At 38.6% G+C, this 23,686-nt stretch overlaps 1 protein-coding gene across 1 annotated transcript in view; it reads right to left on the bottom strand.

The window, feature by feature from the left end:
- Window positions 1-12,373: 12,373 nt before the first annotated feature.
- LOC113232593 (general transcriptional corepressor trfA-like) overlaps window positions 12,374-23,686 on the bottom strand; it is a 62,018-nt gene continuing 50,705 nt past the window's right edge. The window contains exons 3-4 of the mRNA XM_026467361.1: window positions 14,748-15,032; window positions 12,374-12,615 (exon numbers count right to left, since the gene is read on the bottom strand). Of these exons, the coding sequence (XP_026323146.1) occupies window positions 12,374-12,615; window positions 14,748-15,032 (527 nt within the window). The remainder of the gene's footprint in view (window positions 12,616-14,747; window positions 15,033-23,686) is intronic.

The raw sequence follows: 23,686 nt of genomic DNA, 5'->3' as shown, positions 1-23,686 counted from the left end.
GGAGTCCATCTGTGCAGCTCGCACTGTGGATAGTATGGTTGACGGATTTAATTATTTGGTCTTGTCTCTTTTTAACTTTCATGCTCCGGTCAAATCCATTAAAATAAAACACAATAAGACTTTACCTTGGATTACCGACACAATCAAACAAATGATGAACCTGCGTAATGAAGCCTTCGATAACTATCGCCGCACTAAGTCTGATGTTCATAAACGGTATTACAAGGATCTCAAAAATTTGGTTGTGTCAAGTATCTCCGCTGAGAAATCTGCCTACTTTGATCATTTGATAAACTCACAGGACTGCAGCAGTAAAATGTTCTGGAAGAATTTAAAACAAAAAATTCTAGTGGATCCTAGTAGAACCGATCACCTTCCAGACCGTTTTGGCGATCTTGACGTTATTAACGCACACTTCCTAAATTTGCCTAGTTCCAGTGAAGTTCCTATGTCGGAGTTCGACATGTTTTCGGGGGACAGATTTGGTAAGGCGATATTTAAATTGGATACAGTCACGGAAGCTACAGTGGCTACGTACATTTTAAGTGTAAAGTCCAATGCTGTTGGGTCGGATGGCATTAGTAGGGAGATGATCTTGCTTACCCTTCCTCGTACTTTAGGTGTTATTACGAATATAATAAATTGATCAATCACGACGGGTACCGTACCTAGCCAGTGGAAGCAAGCGCTGGTCACGCCACTTCCTAAGGTCAATAATCCTACCGAACTTAAAGATCTGAGACCCATAAGCATCTTGCCATTCCTGTCAAAGATCCTTGAAAAGGCAGTTTATTCTCAGCTAGTTAAATTCGTTGAAGCTAATAATGTTCTTCCTGTTCTTCAGTCGGGATTTCGTAAGGGCAGAGGCACTATTACGGCCTTGTTGGATGTGACGGACAAAATTCTCGCTGAACAGGACTCTGGTCGTGGTACTATATTGACGCTGCTAGATTTCTCCCGTGCTTTCGACAGTATCAATATTTCTCTGCTTCTTGCAAAATTGACCTATTACGGCTTGAATGGTTCTGCAGTACAATGGTTTGCGAGTTACTTTTGTGCTCGTTCGCAGGCAGTCCAATTGTCTGTGAGTGACGGCTCCAATGTGGTCTCCGATTTTCTTCAGGTACAGCGTGGAGTGCCACAAGGTTCATTACTGGGACCGCTACTGTTCGTCATTTACAGTGCTGATTTGCCTAGAGTTATAAAGCATTGTAGGTACCATTGTTATGCAGATGACGTTCAGTTGTATATATCGGTGATTCCTAATAATTAATGCGAAGCGCAGACGCGTATGAACGATGACCTTGAGAGAGTTGCTGAGTGGTCTGCTCGTAATGCACTAATTCTAAACCCGATGAAGTCCAAGTTCATTGTATTTGGTAGCAAAAAGCAAATCAGCAACATCGTAGACAGAGATCCACATATCGAGATCGCGGGTAGTGATGTGGCTCGAGTAACAGAGGCAAAGAATCTTGGCATTACACTTGATGGTCAATTACGTTTTGAAAGTCACGTACTAGATCAAGTTAGGAACTGCTTTTATCGTCTTAAAATATTATACAAAATACGTAAATATTTAAGTGAGCATGCTCGTATTACCATCTGCGAATCTCTGATCCTTTCCAAACTTAATTACGGAGATATACTTTACGGTCCTCGTTTGTTGAGTAAAACACAACACCTGATTCAACGTGTACAAAATGCTTGTTGTCGGTTTTGCTTCAGAATCCCGCCTCGCAGCCGCATCACGCCATATTTAAACAATGCAAACATGTTAAATATGGACTCGCGAAGACATCTACATCTCGCGTGTATGCTGTTTGGCGTGATAAAGTTCCAAAAACCAGAGTACTTGTATGGAAAGTTAAAGTTCTCCACTTTTCACGACAAATTTTCTATTAGAACCGTGAGACCTCTGTTGGCGGGACAAATTCATCGCACTGTGGCCTTTACTGGAAGCTTCCGCTATCAAGCAACGAAATGTTGGAATAATATTCCACCCCCGCTTAGACTCCTTAAAACTAAGTTTACGTTTAAAAAACATTTGAGGGAATTTATTTTTGATAGGCAAAAACTGGGTATTCCTAAATGCTTTACATAGCGGAGGCTTCTAGAATGAAGTCCCCTTGCTTCTTGGACATTTATTATCATCATTTTGTGTTACAATGGCTTTCATCGATATTAAGTACTGATTATTATTATTATTTTATTTTAATTATACCAATTATGAATTTGTATTACTATTTTTTTAAATTTTAATTTTTTAATTTTTTACAGTTACTATTTTATTTTTTTTAATATTTTATAATGTACATAATTCTTACGTGATGCTAACATATGCACGCTACATTCACCTCACAATGTTTTTGTTTTTGATGCACCGCAACGCGCTACCCTCGAAGGTGGTGGCTGAAAATCAGTGCCTTACTCGTGAGCAAAATTTGCACTGAGCCACGACCTATTTGGCTTGCTTTAGCACACACACACAGCTGTTATAATTAGGTTAGTATTATGTTTTTATGCTTTTTTTTTCCTTTTTAAATTTGGTTTCTGTGTGTCTCTTAATCAATTTACTGTATTATATTGTTGTGTGTGTGATGCAAGACAATAAACGTTTTATCTATCTATCTATCTATCTACTCGACCATATTAAAACACGCATGATTCGAATGAAACTTCATACTTGACATTGTTTTTTTTATTTAATCGAGTATTACTCACTGGACAGTAAATGTTCCGGACAGATGTACGAGTACGAGTAAGTAAGTCTTTGTGGTAACTGGTGCCTCAACTAGACTGATCCTGTACTTCAGGTAGTCAAATCGGACATGTTCGGATATTTTAAAGAAGAATGCTTATGCTAACAATTTTAATGAATTGTTCTCGCAGTACGGAGAATGGGAGTAAACGCTCAAGACCTCCTAATTTACATTTTAGTGAATCTTTTACAATCATAAAAAATTACTTTGCAATATTCCAAATCCATTAACAAAAATGATCACGGTTAATGTTTTTAAAACTCCTCATTAAAAAAACTTTCGTTTTCAGTAAGTAACATTACGTTTTTGTTATTAGTACTTTCCGCCGATACGGTGTATTACTAAACTTGAATAAGTATGAGGTTAAAAATCACAACGCTAAAATAATAATAAGGCTACTATAAACTATAAAGCCTAGAAATTTACTTGTAAAGTAAATTTCTAGGCTTGTTTTTCGGTGTATGAAAATAAAATCTAAAAACTCCCGACATAAAACAGCGATGTAAAAATTTTATGTGAAGCTCCAGCTCGCTAAATCTTTAAACTGTTGAACCGTATTCATTAACCATAGCTAAGAACCATTTCGATTAAACCAATCCCCAAATGAATAACAGCAGCGATTAGTTCATGTCCGTGTGAGAGCTATCACAGAACAATAAATACAGTAGAAGTGGTTAGTTAGTATCCGACGCGTGTCAACTATAGGTCTCGAAAGACCTGTCTGAGCTCAGTCTGCCATTTTCGCTGGGTATTGTTGGATCGTTCTTTCGTGCAAATTCTCTAAAATCCTAGAAAAATGCCTCATTATGTTGTTTTGGAGTGCAAAAATGATAGCTGCACGACAAATATTGCCCATTACGGTACTTGATATCATCGGAAAGTCTTTTTTAAATTTTTTCTATTATAAGAAACAAAAGTAAAGCTTTTAGACTTGCAATATGGTCGCTTCTTGTTTGGAGAACTAAATTAATAACTCTAACTAACAATTCGTTGTCGTTAAGCAATGAACCGCTACATGGGAGCACTTGATTAAAATTTCAATATAATATCAAAGCGTCATAACTTGTAATAATAGGTAATGATGGTATTGACTTTGAACGATATGCCATCAGGATAATGTTTAAATTATATTAACAATCCAGATTTGTAATTTCTTTTGACACTACGATCAATCACTTCCAAGATTTCGTTACAAATTAAGAATGTGTGACTTTTGCTACATCGGTTCTAGTAGTAATCAAGGCTTAAGGCAGTTCCATTGTTTTTTCTTCCGTTGGAGCTGTGATGCTACAGGTATAGAGACAAAGGCTTCATATTTACTCCAGTCTTTACAGCGAGAGAGGAGGTTTACAAATTGCTAAAACTTCTAAGATGCACCTACGCTCGTAGGTGAAATACGGTGCCATTTATCATTGTCAAATTTTATATGCTTCTACTGTATTGCTTTAATACATTTTAATATTTTAATATATGCTAGTTAGCTACAAGGCTTTAGATTATAATATTTCGTTTCGAGACTAATCTAACTAAGTTCTACCATGAATGGTGATTGGTACACGACCATTTGTTTGCGGAAGTTATTGACAAACTCCGTAAAAATAACCGTAAACGCTGTATCATCTTGCACTACTACGTATAATGCCAGTTCTCACATGGCCAGACAGACAAATGAATTTTTGAAGGTGAACAACGTTGACCTTATCCTGTCCCGACTAGGCACCTTGGGACTTTTATTTATTTCCAAAAATTAAGGATCAGTTACGCGGTTAACGATTTTCATCACTTGAAGAGGCTGTCGAAGAGCATGAAAAATATATTTCAGAGATAGCCACAGAGGAGTGGCATAAATGTTTACAAAATTGGTTCATTCGTATGAAAAAGTGCACTAATGCTAACGGAGAATATTTTGAGAAACAATAAATTCATTTCTAACCATTTATAATATTTTTTTCTTAATCATTCCGGAAACTTATAGTGCGCCTCACGTATAGCTACTCTTTTCTATTACATACTTGCTGCTCAATTAAAAATAAACTAACACTGTCAAACCACAAACAGAACCTTTTTGAAAATTTGTTACATAGTGATGTAATGTACTTGGTACTTGGTAAAACGGGCTAGTATTTGCAACCGTACGTCTTGCGTGTGGTGGGTGCAGGATTCTACTCGTGCCACCCAAGCTCCTACATTAATCTCAGTAAAACGAGGAGAGTTTGCTTAAAACTTTCGGAAGCGACATCAGTACTCCAAGGTACTTCGTCCTATAGTTGGCCATGCCGCGCCGGAGCACTGCGGTAGCCGTTTCCTTTCCCTCCATGCATGCTTTGCATAGAGGGCTGTCTGTGATACCTAAATTGAAAAGGTGTTTATTGTATGGACTATGACCCAGTAGTTAGAGTGCACTTGCATTATTTGATCTTGCCTGTAATGTATATAATTTTATTTTATTTTAAAGGTACACAAACAGAATGTAATCATCACATGGTAACAAAAAAATAATAATAATAATAACGCACACACTCAACATAGCCCCGCACTAGGGAAACCCTGTGTCGCGGGTGCCATGGACACACACATAGACAACCACAAATTACACCCAAACTCACGAGAGAAATAATTGTAGGCCATACAACTATTGTAGGTCATACTATTTCTCCCGGCCCGGGAATCGAACCTGGGACCTCTGAGTGGCAGTCCGGCATGGTATCCGTTCGGCTACGGAGGCAGTTAACAGATACAGTTTGATACATTAATAGCCTAGACCATATTCCAAAAACAGTGTACACAGAATAATAGAATAAGTCTTAGTATTAGGTTAATGTAAAATTACAATCTCCAAATCCAAAACGGAGAAATTAATAAAAAAAAAGAAATTAATAAATAAATTTACAGTGATTCATGAAAATACTTAAAAATAATAGTAATAATAGTATACAGAACACAAAATGATCAAAAGCTAAAACTCAAGCGAACATGTAATTGCGTCCTGTATGAATTAATAATCGAATTAAAAATATCGAGATGATAATGAACTTACAAAAAAAAAAAATTCTTAGAAAATCAAACATTATTATTATTTGTAGAAATTCGTAGCGGTAGCTAAAAATTTTGTACATATTTAATACAGTCTTTTTAGCAATTTAATTTTAGATTGAAATTCTAAATTCAAATGTACTTGTTTTTGGCGCCTTTTTCTTTATTATCGTCATTGTTTTCTCCGCGTTTCGTTCGTACCTTTACTTTGTTGGTTTTAATAAAATATAAGTACATTTCCTTTGCTCTCACTCAATTTTCATTAGCACCCACCCCATTCAGTTCGCTATTTTATTATAAAATATTATAACTAATAAACTAAACATAATTTCTATTTCAGTTTTAAACAAAAGTCCATGTTAGTAAAAATATTGAAAAGTCGATATATTTTAACGCAGACTGTACCTGCTTATTATTTTACTGTAATACCAAGTTTCGAAGAACCAAACAATTTTGCAATAGCTTGGTAAAACTCTTTTTCGAACATATTCATTCCTAGGACAATATTTGTATAAAACTCACATTTACACTTTGCATTAGTTGAGAATGTGGTCAAATTTGTGAATAAACTTATTTAAATACAGTTGCTCTAAACGTGGTATTTTTCGTACTACAAATCGTGCCGAAAGTTGGATTTTTCACACTAATGCTTTTTACTATTCCATTTTTTTTTAATTTACTGTCGTTTCAAGTCTTAAATATAGAACTAAAGAGGTTGTATATTTATTTAATACTTATGTGCTTTGTGACATAAGTCATTCGTCATTAAAACTTATATTTACTTACAAACATCTTATTTGTTTAAATTGCATAGGTGTTTTATAAAGCAACGGGTTACACTTAAAAATAGCGAAATATTTTCCATAAACATGGCTGATTGAGTATTAACAATGACCGGAGGTGAGTATTACGCGAGACCGCTGCGGGCCGCGCCACTAAAATTGTAATTTTAATGTGGCTGAATACTGGCAACAGTTGCCATATTGAAAAAAGTCGTCCAAAATGAGTTTTTTTTAAATACTCTTTTATTTTACTTTCAATGTAGTTTTTTCGCAAATGTATTACAAAACGTCGTTTGATACACATGCGGATTTGTCATTTTCACTTGCCTCGAGCCTCGTGAATAATGACTAACTTTCCGCACTTGTATCAAAAATAACTATTGTCAACTTGTAATAGGCCAGTCGTCCGTACATTAGTCCCTATTGGGATTTTTCATAATCGACTGGTTAGTTCCAACAATCCCATACACACACAAACACGCACTCAATCACCCACGCAAGCTCCGAAAAATAAATAAAAATCAACTTTTCAGAGAAGTTCAGAGAAGTCCTGCCATCTTAATAACATCTTAAAAAATATCCTCGAAATAAGCCTATTCATTTTTAACAACAACCACCAAAAGAAATCAGGTTCCTATTGACCAATAAATGAGTAACAAAAATGTGACACCAAATTTCTGCGGCTTGGTACAAGAAGTGAAGTTCAGTAGCAGTAGAGCTCCTCGTGGAAGAGTTCGTCCAGAGAAGTACTGCCATCTTACCTATTTCTGCCACTAAGCAGTAATGTGAGCATTACTGCGTTCCGCTTTCGAAGGGTAAGGGTGCTAGTGAAATTACAGGCACATGGGACTTGTCAACTTAAGTCTCAGGGTGATGGGTGCGCTTGCAGTGCCCCTCAGATATTTTATGATGATAATAATAATAACAACTCACACACTCAACATAGCCCCGCATTAGGGAAACCCTGTGTCGCGGGCATCATGGACACACACAGAGACAGCCACAAATTACACACAAACTCACGAGAGAAATAAATGTAGGCCATACAAATCTTTCCCCCTTGGGACCTCTGCGTGGCAATCCGGCATGGTAACCGTTCGGCCACTGACGCAGCTAATAAATTTTCGACTGAAATAAAATGAAATAAAAATAAAGCTTTGAGAGTGTAACCGCCATTGTTATAGACAGGCGTGTCGCTTACCACCAGACGCACGATTTATACAAAATATGAATGTGGCTGCGTTATCAGCCATCACCACGGGCTAACTGGTGATGCGGTGTTACATCTCCATCTCGACGGTAGAGTTTTCATCCACCTCGCTATATTTTTCAAAGCGCCGCAACACTGCTGCATTATTTATTAAGTTACCGGAAACTAGGTGATTTCATTATTTTATTTTCACAAAAATAAAAAAGTAACCGATTAAAATAAAAAATAAATATAAACACTTTCTTATGCTTCCGAGACATGGCTGCTCACGAAAGAACACGTGCACAAAATTCGAGTAACAAAGGGCATTGGAGCACGCCATGCTCGGAATTTATCTCCTGGACCACGTACCCAATGTAGACATTCGACGTCGCACAAAGGTAGTAGACGCGGGTACGAGGATAGCCAAGCTTAAGTGGAAGTGGGCGGGGCACTTGGCTAGAAGGGACGATGGAAGATGGACGAAAGTCCTTACTGAATGGTGGCCATGAGACGCAAAAAGACCAAGAGGCAGACCACCCGCTCGATGGATTGATGACGTTAAGGCCACAGTTGGAAACCACTGGACATGACTCGCAAGGGACCGGAAAGAATGGCGCAACAGAGAGGAGGCCTATACTCAGCAGTGAGTGCAAACAGGCTGAAATGAACGAATGAACCGAATAAAAAAAAATTTTGAGTGACACCAAATTTCTGCGGCTTAGTACAAGAAGAGAAGCAAATAGCAATATAGCTTCTTGTGAAAGAGTTTGTCCAGGGAAGTACTGCCACATTACTGCGTTCCAGTTTGGAAAGGTCAGGGTGTTGGTGCATTTATAGGCACATGCGACTTGTCAACTTTTGTCTCAGGACGACGGGCGCAGTGCCAGTACCCCTAAGATCTTTGCGATGGAAAGCTCTGAGTGGCACTGCAATTATTATGGATAAGCGTGTCGCTTACCATCAGGCACACGACTCGTTCGTCCCTTCACTCTTAGTATTATAAAAAAAAGTTTTACTTTTACTATAGTTTGAAACTCGTGAATGGCATATTTGAATATCAATCAGAAGCTTACTATAGAAGCGTATACATTGCATTGCCTAAATAAATTTGTGACTTTGTGAAGACGACGATCAAAAACTAGCTTTATTTTTATTCCTCGTATCAATAATGTTATTAATTTGGAAATTGTAGTAAAAGTTATAGGAAATTACTTACTCTTTTTAATAGAATTCAAACAAATAAAGCTTGATGGCAGTTCAATTGCTCCTTGGCGGTAGAACGGTTATTAATGGGAATCCTCAAAGTCATAGAATTCCTTTTCGAGTACTTGACAGCAACCGAATTGTTTTCCTTATAGATAGTGTCTAAATTGCGGGAAAATTGTTAGTCGGTAGAGGTCAAATTGGGTGAGAAGGAGTGTAGTAATATAGTTCACTTTATAACTTTTGTCAAGTGGAAATGGTTCGGCACTAGTAAATTTTCTACAGAATATATTTCGAAGAGTACGCCCATCAGCTACTTCAGCTCAACCCGCCTGCCCCCTTTTACCATCGGACATCCAGACGTCGGCGGAATATCATCCTTACGTGGTACTAAGAGCTTTTGTCATCTTTTATTATGCGTACAGCCCAAGAATGGAAATTCCTGTCCGCGACTGTGTTTCCGAGTACATACAATCCGGCTATCTTTAAGGTGCAACTGAATTACGAAACTCTACGGTAAAAACCAAAGAAAACAAAGATCTGCAACAAGCACATAGAAGCATCAAGCAAATACCTTACCTATTTCTGCCGCCAAGCATTGAGTGAGTATTATAATTGAGTTCCGGTTCAGAAGGGTAAGGGTGCTGGTGAAATTACAAGCCCATGGGACTTGTCAACTTGTGTCTCAGGATGAAGAGCGCAGTGGCAATGCCCATAAGATCTTTTCGATTTAAAGCTCTGAGGCTTTACAACTATTACGAACAGGCGTGTTGCTTCCCACCAGGCGCACGACTTGTTCTTCCCGTCACTTGGTATTATAAAAAAATACATAGAGAATTTCGTAAGGTCTCCTGACACGTTCCGTAGCTCAACTGGGAGAGTATCAGCTCCGGTATGGCGAGGTCGCTGGTTCCAAATAGCCGCATCGAAGGAGTTTTTCTTTGTGTTCGATCGTTGCACTAATAATAATAATAAATTAGTGGTAAATTAATTTAAATTAGCAAAAAAATTAGCAAATTATTTCACTTCAAAATAGCCAATACTTTAGGATGGGACAGAAGAAGAAGATTTTATTTTTTATTTTATTTTATTTATTCTAATTATAATAACGGACGGAGACGGAGATTATAATAATAATAACGGACACACTCAACATAGCCCCGCGGGGAAACCCGGTGTCGCGGGTGCCATGGACACACACATACACAATCACAAATTACACCCAAACTCACAAGAGAAATAAATGTAGACCTTTATTACCCGAATATTTGTAATATTTCTCCCGACCCGGGAATCGAATCCGGGATATCTGCGTGGCAGTATGCTAACCGTTCGGCCACAGAGGCAGTTATACTTCCAACGTTTCTAGGATATCGGAAAGAAATTATAAAAATATACACCTACCCGATGGAGTGCGATGTCGTTGGAACAGTCATTGAAAATACAATAAAAACGTCAGGGGCCGTAAGTTAACCGCTCTAGCTTCGAAATGTTGGCTGTTAAAGTGGTTTTAAGGGGATTCTCCATCGTAACTTTCAATTGCCATTGCAATAAATCTAAAAAAAGGAAAGTAAAGCACATCTGAGTTAATACATTCAATTATTACAATTCACACGAATTGTGCTACCGCTGCAACATGCGTGCTCAATGCCGTCAAAGTAACATCGCCACAAATTACTTAATAGTTACTACGTTACAGATACATCACTCTTATACAAAATCGAAAATACCTACGCTATAATCGCCTACTAAATTTGAGTAATGACACCAGGCACACTTAAAGGTACGCACTCATTGGATATTGAGTTACATTTTATTCTTATAATTTTCAGTTTTAGAAGAAACCAATTAATAATTCATTTATTTTTGTTAAGTATAATTAGTGTAACGCAAATTGTCTAGATTGCTGGATTCTTTTTCTTGTTAATTTGAAACACTGCAAAATCTTGATATTGATTGGCCGTAGTTTCTAATTTATTTATTTATTTATTTATTTATTTATTTATTTATTTATTTATTCACAATATAAGTTTACAGCGCAAGCCAAAGCACTTATATGCTAGTCACTATACATTAATTACAATTATAATTAATTTAGAAAGAAATAGCAAGTTCTGGATTGTTAATATAATTTAAACTTTACCGTGTTGACATATCGTAGAAAGTTCAATGCTCACTCATTTTAATCTTTTTAAATTTGGTTTACGTCACAATATGAGATGCAGCCAGTAGCATCGTCGACATGGTTCCCCAGTGTGGCAACACGAGTATTTAGGGCCGACGATGCTACCGCCTACATTACAAGTGATAACTATAAAAAAATGATAAATTTACAAGCAAAGTAAAAAAGGAATGAGGTACAAAGGTAGTAAACAATTTGTACTTATTAAATAATTAACATGGTAACAAAACTAGTTTTCGGACTATGCGACGCAGTGTTCCGGCTTTGGAGGCCAACTACAACCCGGACCACGTCGTCCCGTCCTGGAAGGGTTCGGGTAACTCTTCCACGTAGCCAGACGCCACGTGAAAGGTTACCATCAACAATCAAAACTTGGTCGCCCACCTCTATTTTTTTGTTGAAAGCACAGAGACTTCTCGGTATTAGTGTTGGTAGATACCCGCGAGTCCAACGCGTCCAAAAATGATCCGCTAGACGTAGGCCTCGTCTCCACTTCACTCGGCGGATTAGGTCAGCGTCATCAACTTCGGCCACCACTGAGTGAGGTGAAGATGAGCTCAGTAGGAAATGAAAAGGAGTATATGCTCCCTCCTCATCCGGGCTGACGCTAACATGAGTAAGAGGACGGGAATTTACCAGACACTCCGCTACCGACAGGAAGGTATGAAATACCTCCTCTGAAAGGGGTTCGTTGTGTTAGGGTAGCCGAGAGCGCGGTCTTGATACTACGTACTAGGCGTTCCCAGCAGCCTCCCATGAAAGGACTGGACGGCGGTATGAACTTCCATCGAATTCTTTGCTGTTCGTACAATTTACTAATAATCGGCTTCGACGAAAGCTGTTCCATTGTCAGAGTAGAGGGTGGTCGGGGTGCATCGTCTTGCGATGAATCTGCGTAGTGCCATTATAGCAGAATCAGTGGTCAGGTTCCCGACGACTTCGAGGTGGACGGCACGTGAATAGAGCAATATATCGTTTTTTGCTACGCCGTCCAAAGGTGGCCAGGACTGGGCCAAAGTAGTCGAGACTCACACGTGTAAATGGTCTAATATACGGTTCGGTTGGTACATCACCGATTGGAGGTATGACAGGTACTGCTTTGCAGATGCGGCAGTGTAGGCCGGAAGAAGCCATACTCTTGACTGCTGGTCTAACGCCGATGAAATGGTAAGTTTGCGTAGTTCGTTGAGGAGTCGGACAATTTTGTCTTTGCCTTGCAGGACTATGGGGTTCGGTGGTACAGAAGGCATGCCTTCCACCAAACTATTCTTCCAGATAGACGTAGCAGGTTAGTGGATTCTTCGACGAACAGCCTCAAATTCTTTAGGCGGCTGTTTCTAGCCGGCGCTTTGCCACTATTAACTTGAGCATAAGCTTCGTGTAATGAAGCTAACTGGGAGTGCAGAAGAAGGTGACGTTCTTCGCGCACCATATCTTCTGCCTTTGGCTCTCGGGACTCCGATGCTAAATTCGGAAAAATAGAGGTAGGCTCTAAAAGCGTCGCTTTGAAAATATTAGCGCAGACTAAGACGCGTGCGGTCCCTTGCAGTAGGCGTAACCATTTACTAAAACGCATGATATCAGGAACAACTGGGATAGGCAAATCTCGAGCAATGGTTAAGGCCACTACCTCAGAGGTAGGGCGTTTTAATTCTTCTGGGATAAGTAGGCGTCCCCTTGATCGCTTCATTGGCCATTCGGACTGAGGTAAGTTAAGGAAAGATGGACCCGAAAACCATCGAGAAGAAATTCCGAATTTATTATCGACACGCGTAGCGTCGTCCGTCACATTCACAGCCGTCGGTACATATCGCCTGTCGGCCACGTTCGTAATTTCGGTGATTTCGCCGATGCAGTGAGCAACAAACGGTTTGAATATACGGGGAGTCGCTACAAATCCACTTTAAAACCGTGAGACTATGAGACCAAAGAGTTAATTTTGAAATTTTAAATAATTTCTGCGCTTGCGCAATGTATGATGCGAGCCGAGCCGCAATGAGGGCGGCTTGAAGCTCGAGGCACGAAATTGACAGTGGTTTTAGAGGCGCGATCCGGGCCTTACCACCAATGAGGCTGAGCTTCTAGCCTCCATGAGACACTCGAAGCGCCAATAGGCGACGCATGCATAGGCGAGCTCACTTGCATCGGAAATGTGAAGCTGTGAAGCTGAGCCTATGGATGGGCTTGCTTATAGCTATATAGTGTCTGGGAATGGCACTGGAAAGCAACGCCTCACTTTCTTGGAACCACGCATTCCACCTCGCAGCAAAGGCAGGAGACAGCTCCTGTCCATTCGGTACATAATCGCCATGTTTTTTGAAATAAAATGCGACTGCGAATAGATATGGGCGTTAGGAGCCCGAGAGGATCGTATAGCCTCATCAAATGCGACAAGACGGAACGCTTGGTTAGCTTTTCCGGGTAGCTACCAAAACTACTTCTAGAGAAGCATAAAATGTCTTCGTATACATTCCAGTCCACTCCCAGCACTCTGACATTGACCGAAGAAGCATCTGAGCAAAGATCGGGTCTTTATGTTAGTAACTGCAAAGACGTAATACTTCAAAAATTCAAATTCAAAAATTATTTATTGTTCTTTCCACCTTAACAGTACAAATTACAGGGTATTTAAAGTAAAGAATATCATACAGTGAAATTGTGAGGTGGAATAATACTCGGTCCGCAAGTCTGCCTCTTACATGAGGAAGTCTGAAAGGAGCTCTAACCTGTATCTGCGAGGATCAGAAGCTTGTTTGTAAGAGTCAAAATCAGCCCATCTCGTGCGCAAGAGAGGCGTGCGCCTTCCAACTATTTCGTTACGAAGTTCAGGAGAAGGCAAATACTCAGAGCGCTGTAGCAATTGCACAACCGCCACGCAATTATGCACACGAAAGTGTTGATGATTTGCTGGTCGAGCAAAGCTAGTCTCAAGAGCTCGAATTACCTCCAGGGGATCATGTGCCGCTGCTATGAGTACAACCACAGAGTCCCGCGCAGCTCCTCGTAAAGCTGCATTGAGCCTTACAAGGTTCTCCGACGGAGTGAACGACAGACTTGTCGTAAATCTTCTTAAAGGTAAGCCAGTCTGTCGGTCGACCATCAAAAATAAGATGGGGAAAACATATCTTTGATGTTTTCGCTGCCGTTGTGACGTTGGCGATGGTTTGAGTTTTGAGTTTTAAGTTTTGTAAGTCAGAGTTTTGTAAAACTTTATAATCTTACAATTTTACATGTTATTATATGTGTAATTTAATGTTAAAATTTTGTATGTTTTGTGTACCTAGTGTAGCGTGTAAGTGCGTAGGTACCACGACCTGACGTTGTGCATGCGTCAGTCGCAGCAGCTGACGGCGGCGCGCCTGTGTGTGCGCAGGTCAACGCAGGTTTTTGGGGCCACGCAACTGTACATATTGGAGACGGTATTAGTGTACGGCCGGAGGATCTTGTTAACATATACATTACAACAACCTTTGTTAAATTGTTCATTATTATTAGTACTGTGTTTAACATTATCATGTAACCATTTTTTAATCTCGATAGCCACGCGGTCGGAACTGTGACTGGAGCAGCGGACGTGTGATGGCTAGAATGCTGACTGGCGCATTTTATGGCCTCTATTGCAGTCATTTCTGCACGGTGTTCTGCTTCGGCCACAGAGCGCTCTGCTTCCAAAATGGTGCTCGCGTGCTCGCGCTCTCGTTCAAGATCGCGCTCGCGTTTTGCACACTCGATCTCTGCCATGCGACGTAGGTGGACTGCCTCGGCTGCCAGCTTTTTAGCTTTGGTAGTGGCAGCTGAGGAAGTACTTGAAGACGAAATACTGCGCTTTTCTTCCATACCACGGTTTTTGAGCGAGTTAGCATTTTGCGATAAAAGGGGTACTAAAAAATAACAAGAATTACTTACTTAATACCACACGCAAAATAGGCGCCGAGTTGCGAACACTAGCCCGTTACACCAAGTACCAAGTACTTACGTAGTAATTGAAGTTCGTTGAGTTCTAGGTTTTTGGGGAGAATCGCTTTTTCTTCTTTTTTAAATATTAAGGTTATAATAAATAGGTTATAATGTACGCAAACAACCAATATTTTTCAAACATGAAATTTATCGAAAAAATAAAATCCTCTTCTTCAAAATTTACTTTTAAATAAAAATGAAGAAATTTATTTTCTTTTCGACCACTTCTGACCCCTCTTTATGTTACGAACACATTTGATCTTTTTAAATTTGGTTTACGTCACAATATAAGATGCAGTCAGTAGCATCGTCGACAAGAAGCGACCATATTAACGTTTATTTTCTCTTGGACAAAATACATATTATAAGCTAAGAACAGTATACACATTAAATTTTGGTAAGGATCATTTTGTGGGATTGTTGCTAGGCTAAGCATAAAAATGTCTGTGCGTCTGGTCACCAGGATATCACTTCTCAGAAACACAAGTTCAAAAATATTCACACAAGGTATTTTTAACACTACTAGCACTAACGGGAAATACTGTAATATTTATTACAAGCTTTATTTTCGTTCCTTGTAACAAAAAAATTATTCCGAAATGTGCATTGAAAAAAAAATGCATTGAAATTCATTTTCAAAACACAAAATACAGCTCTAAGTTTTGTTTGATGGTGGCTTCGTTTTGAAAGAGTTTTGTAAAGACCGAAACAAATGAAAATCTGAATGGAATATGTCGAGCGAGTACGGTGAAAGAGGTAACACATCACTGCAATAGTTTTTGACAGCTTTGTAAAAATGTACGTGGTTTTGAGTTATCATGATGAAATACGACATCTTTACGATAAAACGATTCTGTGTGTTTTTTTATGAATTATAAACTTAAAATATTCCTGCAAATTTTTAAAGTGCGCGCTAAAATATTATTTTCAAAATAACTATACAACGTTCAACATTGTAAAAGAAAAAAGCTCTATTTTTTGTTTATTAACCGCACGAAATTTTTAGCAACCCGTTACTAATGGTAATGACATAATGGTGTGGTATATAATGGGCTGGATTCCGCAACTTCTTAATTTATATTAATCACTGTTTCGAATCTATTAAGAATAAACTGAAATGAATGGACAGTAACAAAATATAAATTTATATTCTTTATTGCACCAAATAAAATACATCAGAAATATTAGATTAACAGAAAGTGAGCTTTAATGAGTGAGTGATTTATTGGGTATCATGATATTTTACTACCATGATATTCATCTATTTTTTGTGAAAATATTCCACTAGTTTGTTATCATTATTGACAAAAACAGAGAAAAATTTTATCGATCCGATTGAACACGTTAAGTCGACAGACGCTAGTCCACGTCAAATCGGATCTAAGTAATTTTTCCTCGTATTTATCTGCCGTCTGCTAACTAAAACGCGGCAGTGACAAAATAATTTTTTGAGATATCATAAAAAACAAAACCCAATTTTAGAATATTGAAATTGTTTAATGATATTTCTGCTATGCATCGTCAGGGTAAGTTCCGATAAGTCGATAAAGCTAATTTTAACAGTTTTTAAAAGAGAATTTTGTGCTCTATCTTTCGCTATTTAGTAGAGCTCCTTGTGAAAGAGTTCGTCCAGGGAAGTACTGCCACCTTACCTATTTCTACCGCCAAGCAGTAACGTCAGAACTTTGCGATTTAAAGCTCTGAGTGGCACTAAAACTGTTATGGACAGGCGTGTAGGTTACCATCAGGCGCTCGACTTGTTCGTCCCGTCACTTGATATAATAAAAGAAAATTAAAACGGATATTTGACTATTTGTTACTTAGCCGCTTTGTAATTAGTGGACGGCAGTTATTCGATCTTTGCATCAATAATAATAACAACAAAACTACATCAACTAAGTCATCTCATTAATGGATCTCCGCAAGATCCTCTCCATTCATAGTCGACCGTATTGCTCGCCCAACGCGGGTTTGATTCACACGTTTCATCACGATGATTTCCTTTGCCACTAGCGAGAGGTATTGCTACTAATATTTACAAATGTGCGTCTCCCATTGGTCTACCTCCGCTCTTTTTGTATGACATCTGTATCAAGTTAATCCATTGGGATTTCAAAGGCCGTGACAGATCCGCCAACCTTTCCGCCTCGTATTCGGCGCTTGAACGGAATGCAAATTAAGAGCAAAGACCAGTGATTAGAATAGGTAAATTTCTAAGTCCAAACTCATGGTACCACGATTTCATTTAATCAAGGTAAACGACTCTTTTATGGGGAAATACGTTTTTACAATAAAATTCCGGAGCATATATTAAGATTATGATTTCCTAAGTTTAGAAACTACAAATACAAAAATTCTTTATTGTACACCAAAAGTACATTAAAAGTATTTTGATTAAAAAGTCTTATTATAAAATTGAAGACAACATGTTAGATAAAAATGTATGGAAAGACGACATTAATCTAGATTCTACACAAATTTGATTCAAAGTGTATTCCATAGCATTTTATTTGAAAAGAGCAATCCGTAAAGTATCTTGCTCGTTCTTCTCAGGGAATTCAGTGTATTGAACGAGCAGTACCTTAAATGTGACGTTTTCAAGTGTGAATTTATTTTACCTAAGGAATAAATGATTCTTTGACTTTGACTTTGACTTTACCTAAACTTCGATAAACAGAGACATGAAACGGAGACTGCCTCATGACTACATTTGTTGGTCCCGGTCGTTTTCCGGATTCGGGGAATCACTTAGATATATTAAAAATGAACGTTATTTGGGATAGTTAGGTAGAGTATATTTATCTAAATTTAGAATTTATTTTTGTCGGAATTTTTATAAATATTCCGATCAGTGGCGATGACACATGGGCGCTACCGGTGCGTTGCGTTCCCTACCCTACGCCGAGTGCCACACGAGTCATGCGGTGTCGCAACGCAAGAGCGATGCCATGTACAATGCATTGCGTCGACGTTGCGTTGTGACGCTACATTGTACTACATAGAAACGGAACAACGGCGTGCCACCGGAAGCAACTTAGGGGATTAACACACTGCACCGCGTCTCGCGGTGGAGTACGGAGCTGCAATTTTTAACGTTGTACTGAAGTACTTCTGTTTGTATGAAAAACGCCCCCGCGTCGAGGGGCGCGGCGAACCGCAGGGCCATACCCTGCGCTTCGCACTACCGCGCAGATTTTTAGGCGTAAGGACGTGTTCCGTTTTCTACAATGGATCTCGACGTCGATGTCGTCGAAGTTGAAATGATCCATTTATCGATCTGGTTCGTAAAAAGGGATGTATCAAATAAACAAAAATCAAACAGATAGTAAACTGCAGCCTCTCTCAGTCCTGAATAAATTATGTGTTATTAACCATTCTTGTCAAGGAAGGTGTACGGTGTAATATCGTATATTGTGTTTATGCAGCATTTTGCGTATTCATGTGATATTTAGTTATATATCTCAGCTACATGTACAATCACTACGGCGATCAAATACGAATTGAGTATCTTAAGTGGCACGAGACTGCTGTCTCCGCGCAGATTAAACTGCGCTTGTCGACGCGCGGTTTAATTCGCAGGGCCAGATCTGTGTCCCGCGCACCGTCGCATGGCACGTGCAGTATGTTAATCGTCTTACAACAACAAGTACGTTGAAATCAATCAACGCAACGCCCATGTGACATCTCTTTAACGCTGATTACTTACGCAGCACCCCACTCCGCTTCGTCTCTTGGCCTCTTGCATTCCGTCGTCACCGAACGCAAGTGACGGGACGACCAAGTCATGCGCCTGATGGTAAGCGACACGCCTATAACAGTTGCAGTGCCACTCAGAGCTTTAAAACTCAAAGATCTAAGGGGCACTGCCACTGTGCCCGTCACCCTGAGACATAAGTTCATAAGTCTATATATATAATTTCATCAGCACTCTTACCCTTCAAAACCGGAACGCAGTAATGCTCACTTTACTGCTTGGCGGCAGAAATAGGTAAGATGGCAGTAATTCCCTGGATGAACTCTTACACAAAGACCTCTACTGCTACGAAAGTGTGGTGCAGCCCTTATATGTAAAGAGCCATGCTCACTAACCGCTGCGGATTGACGACTTGTTTGCATTTTAAAGCTAATATAATATAATATACTCATGTCAAAATAACGCTTTCAGATAATCCTATAATACAGATTTAAACCCTAATCAATATTCCTACTAACTACAATGTAATCTAATCAACATATAGCTCATAACTCCGTTAATGTTCTTAATCAATATCTGTCGAGTTACAGTTACAATTAACTTACGTTACTATAGTTAGTTATGGTTATCTTCCCGGTTTCATTAAATGAAGTGGTTTGTGAAGGTAACTGTTTACATTCTCAGTGCAGATTTAAAATCATGGCGTAAGTAAGATTAAATCTAACGTATGGTTAAGTAAGTACGAGTATAATTCTAGGGTTTGTAGTTGAGTTCGATGGAGTTTTGTTTTATGACACCAAGCGACGGGATGAACAAGTCGCGCGGCTGGTGGTCAACGATACTCCTGTCCATGACAGTTGCAGCCCCGATCAGAGCTTTAAATCGCAAAAAACTGAGGTGGCGGTGCCACTGCGCTGGTCACCTTTAGACATAAGTTGACAAGTCTCATGTGCCTGTAATTTCACCAGCACTCTTAGGGCGCGTTGTCAATATGTCGTAACGTTTTATTTATCATAATTATTAATACAAAGATCAAACACACAGAAAAAATTCCTTCGATCCGGCCGGATTCGAACCGACGTCTTCTAGCATACCGTGGCAGACGCTATACCAACTAAGCCGGAACGAACCAGCGGGCCTCACGAATTTTTTTATGTGCTTGCTGTCGTATCTTTGTATTTGGTTTTCCAACGACTTTTTAGCCGTAGCGCGATCTATGAGAAATCTGTGATATTTTGTCACCAAGTTAGATACCTTTACAGCTACTAGCCCCGGCTAGAGATGTCTTATTTATCGTTAGACGTCTGTCCCATGTAGCCTGTAGTAGTCACGGTAGTCGCCTTGTCATTTGCATGACAGAATCGTTAAAAGCTGCGTGCGATTATCTGTTGTCACATTTTTATCGTGACGTTTTATTTATCGTCTGACGACTGTCGTTCTAGCTCTTCCCATTGTCATGAAAGTTGTGTACGACAGCTAATTGTGTTGTTTTATATGTGTACAACTTCATTTGAATACACAATGTCTAAAATCTATAAATTCTTCACAACATATTGTGAACGCGCCCTTACCCTTCAAAACCTTAATACCAGATCACAAAACTGCTTAGTGGCAGAAATAGGTAAGATGGCAGTACTTTTCTGAACGAACTATTTACGAGGAGCTCTACTGCTTCTAAACTTATACCACCCCTCTTGTCGTCTCTTTGTGTCGGGGTTTATAAAATGGGCAAAGTCCATAAAATTTGAAAACTTCGAACGTCGGACATTAGAAAATAGTACCATGTTTCCTTTTGATATTTTGTTGAAGCCAATACCTATATTGAACAGGATGTGTCTGCTATTGCGAAATTACTTTTCTAGAAAATGGAAAACCATAAAATACGAGCATGAGATATGCAGACGCGATAAAAATGAAGCAAAAGTAGGTTTAGCAAGGTACTATTATCGTGAACGCAAAATCTGTAGCAAAATTATCGATAATGGTGTTTATGGTCATAACTGAAAATCAGTGCTCACATTTGGGCAAAATGTGCACAGAGCTTCAAATGTATTTGACTTACTGCAGCATTCACAAGCAGTTGTATATCGGTGAGGCACTGGCTCTTTATTTATATATTTTTATTTAATATCTTGTTGTTCTTTTGTTTTATTTGCACTGTTAATTTCGGTTTATGAGTGTATCTATTTTTATCGATTTCGATGGCTTTCTACAATAATCACCATGCGTGGCGTCTGCTCTACTTTGTACTGGTAACGTGCGCGTTCGATAAGTTCGTTCATATTGATATCTAGCGTCGTAATGGCGGGACAAGGCGGGTCGTAACGCACCTTTATTTACTATACACCACAACAGCCAATCTCAAAAGCATCTAATAATCTGGGAGATGATTTTTAAAAATCTGAGACGTGATTGCCGCAAAAAATTGTCAATTAGTAGACAATCCCAATGTTGGTTGTGGTTATTTTATCTCGGTGTCTCGTTCATACTGAAATTTAGCATTTTCTAAACGAATTTCAGTAACACTTTAACTACCGGAGATTCTATTCACCATCTGTAAGCCAACTAGTTTTCGAGACCTATAAAATGAGCAAATACACGATTTTTTTATGATCCCAAGAGACGGGACGACCAAATCGTGCGCCTGGTGGAAAGCGATACGCCAGTCTATAATAATTTCAGTGCCACTCAGAGCCTTAAATCGTAAAAATCTGATGAGCACTCCCACTGCGCCCGTCACCCTGAGACATAAGTTGAAAAGTACCATGTGTCTGCAATTTCACCAGCACCCTTACCTTTCAAAACCGGAATAAGTAATGCCCACATTACTGCTTGGGGACAGAAATAGGTAAGGTGGAAGTAGCAGACTTCCCTGGACGAACACTTTCGCAAGGAGCTCTACTGCTACTGAACGATATTCGAAACGACAGTTCTGGTGTTGAGGAGTTGGGTCTGCAGACCATTTTGGTTGCAGAATCAGATCAAGGTTAGCTTATTGTTGTAGAATATCAGATTTACATGGTATACTAAATTCGAAGTTGATTGGTCATGACGATACCTCCAACAAACACTACGCCAACGTAATTTTTGGACCTGTTCTGTTTTTATTTTGTATTTCGTTTCTTTTTTCTACATAAATCCCGTTTTGTTTTTTCTTCAAATTTTGTTTTTTGTTTCTTACTTTTTCACAAAATTCGGGGAACATAATATTAGTAATTAAATATATGAAATACACAAAAATAATAGAAAATGACCAAAAATGGGGTGTATTTTTGGTCATTTTCTATTATTTTTGTGAACAGCAGTTCATTGGCGGTATCGATGAAATCCCTTCACTAACTGGGAAAAGAGCTGGTGTAGATTTTTTTTATAATGATCATCAAACATCCCAGCTAAACTAGCATCTAAATAAAAAAAACGCTTCGAGATAGGTTCATCCTTTTGAAAGCTACGATATATGTAGACACACAACCTCAAATTTTTAACACCCCTTTTTTTGAGTCGCGGTTTGAAAGTACATGAAAGATATATTTTTACTTATAAGAGAAATATAAAAGTGCTGCTCCAAAAGTAACAGTATAATGGAAACACTACTGAGTACGTAAGCGAATATGTCGCGGAGGGGGACCCTGCTCCAAGGACATAATAGATGTCCTCGTGACCTTTTCCTCTAAATAAATAGACAAAAATAACAGAAACATTTTTTAAATACCTAGTCTTCTTATCATGTCTGCTGCACCGGGGCGAAGCGGTCGTTATGACTGACTGAACAAAAAATACATATTTTCGTCAAACAATAAGTTACGTTTTCAGAGGTGAAACTTTGTATGCTTTTGGACAAAATACCCTAGATAAAAGTTGACTAGAATAGTTTAAGGTAGAATATTGTTTCTTTTATATTTGCAAGGTTTTTCAAGTAATTACGCCTATATTAACGATATGTCGATAATAGTTGCGTTATTGACTAGTGTTTCGATATTGAAATCGATATCGAATCAATATATTGAAAAAGAGCGTCCTAGCACTTTCAGTGAGACGACATTAAGTTGAATTGATGACGGATTCCGTGATAGCACAGCGCACAATCTATTATTCCAATTTTAGTGCTTGCTTTATTTAATAAATCGAATTAATTATTAACAAACCTTGTATTATGTGTCAAATCATATACTGCAATATTTACTGTGCTGTAAATCATTAACATATTAAACAATTTCCTTTTTTTCTTTCTTTCAAGTCAGTGGTGTGATTGTCTTTGTATCGAACTAGGCGAGTATACTTTAAAACGACTGTAACGGAAAAATTCAGTCAGTTACTTTGAATCCTGTTCATTGTATGGTACGTAAAGGCATTTTATACCATTTAACGAACGAACAATAAATATTTTAAAGTAGTAGATCCTTGTGAAAGAGTTCATTCAGGAAAATACTGCCATCTTACGTATTTCTGCCGCCAACCAGTAATGTGAGCATTATTGTGTTCCGGTTTTGAAGGGTCAGGGTGCTGGTGACATTACAGGCACATGAGACGTGTCAACTTATATCAGGGTGATATGAAGCTCTGAGTAGTACGGCAACTTCTATGGACTACAGGACGCCTGTGCACGACTCCTTCGTCCCGTTACTTGGTCGCATAAAAAAATATTTAAAATTCTTTTCCTTGTCAAATGGAATGTTAAACACAAGTAAATTATTCTAGACTACTATTCAAGAGCATACTCAAATACATTTTGTTTTTAAAACGTATCTAGAAATGAATAAAAGAAGTTAAAGTAAATTCATTAAATTGAATAGGGTATCAGTTCATTTCTTTGAAAGATTTTATGAGCTATGTTTTCTTTACTCAAATAAGGATCTGTTATACAGGGTGTAACAAATTGGTGAT

The sequence above is a fragment of the Hyposmocoma kahamanoa genome, unplaced genomic scaffold (assembly GCF_003589595.1).
Source record: "Hyposmocoma kahamanoa isolate Upper Pololo Valley unplaced genomic scaffold, ASM358959v1 76, whole genome shotgun sequence".
Classification (NCBI taxonomy): domain Eukaryota; kingdom Metazoa; phylum Arthropoda; class Insecta; order Lepidoptera; family Cosmopterigidae; genus Hyposmocoma; species Hyposmocoma kahamanoa.
Note: the sequence above shows the minus strand (reverse complement) of the source record. Positions and strands in the feature narration are given on the sequence as shown.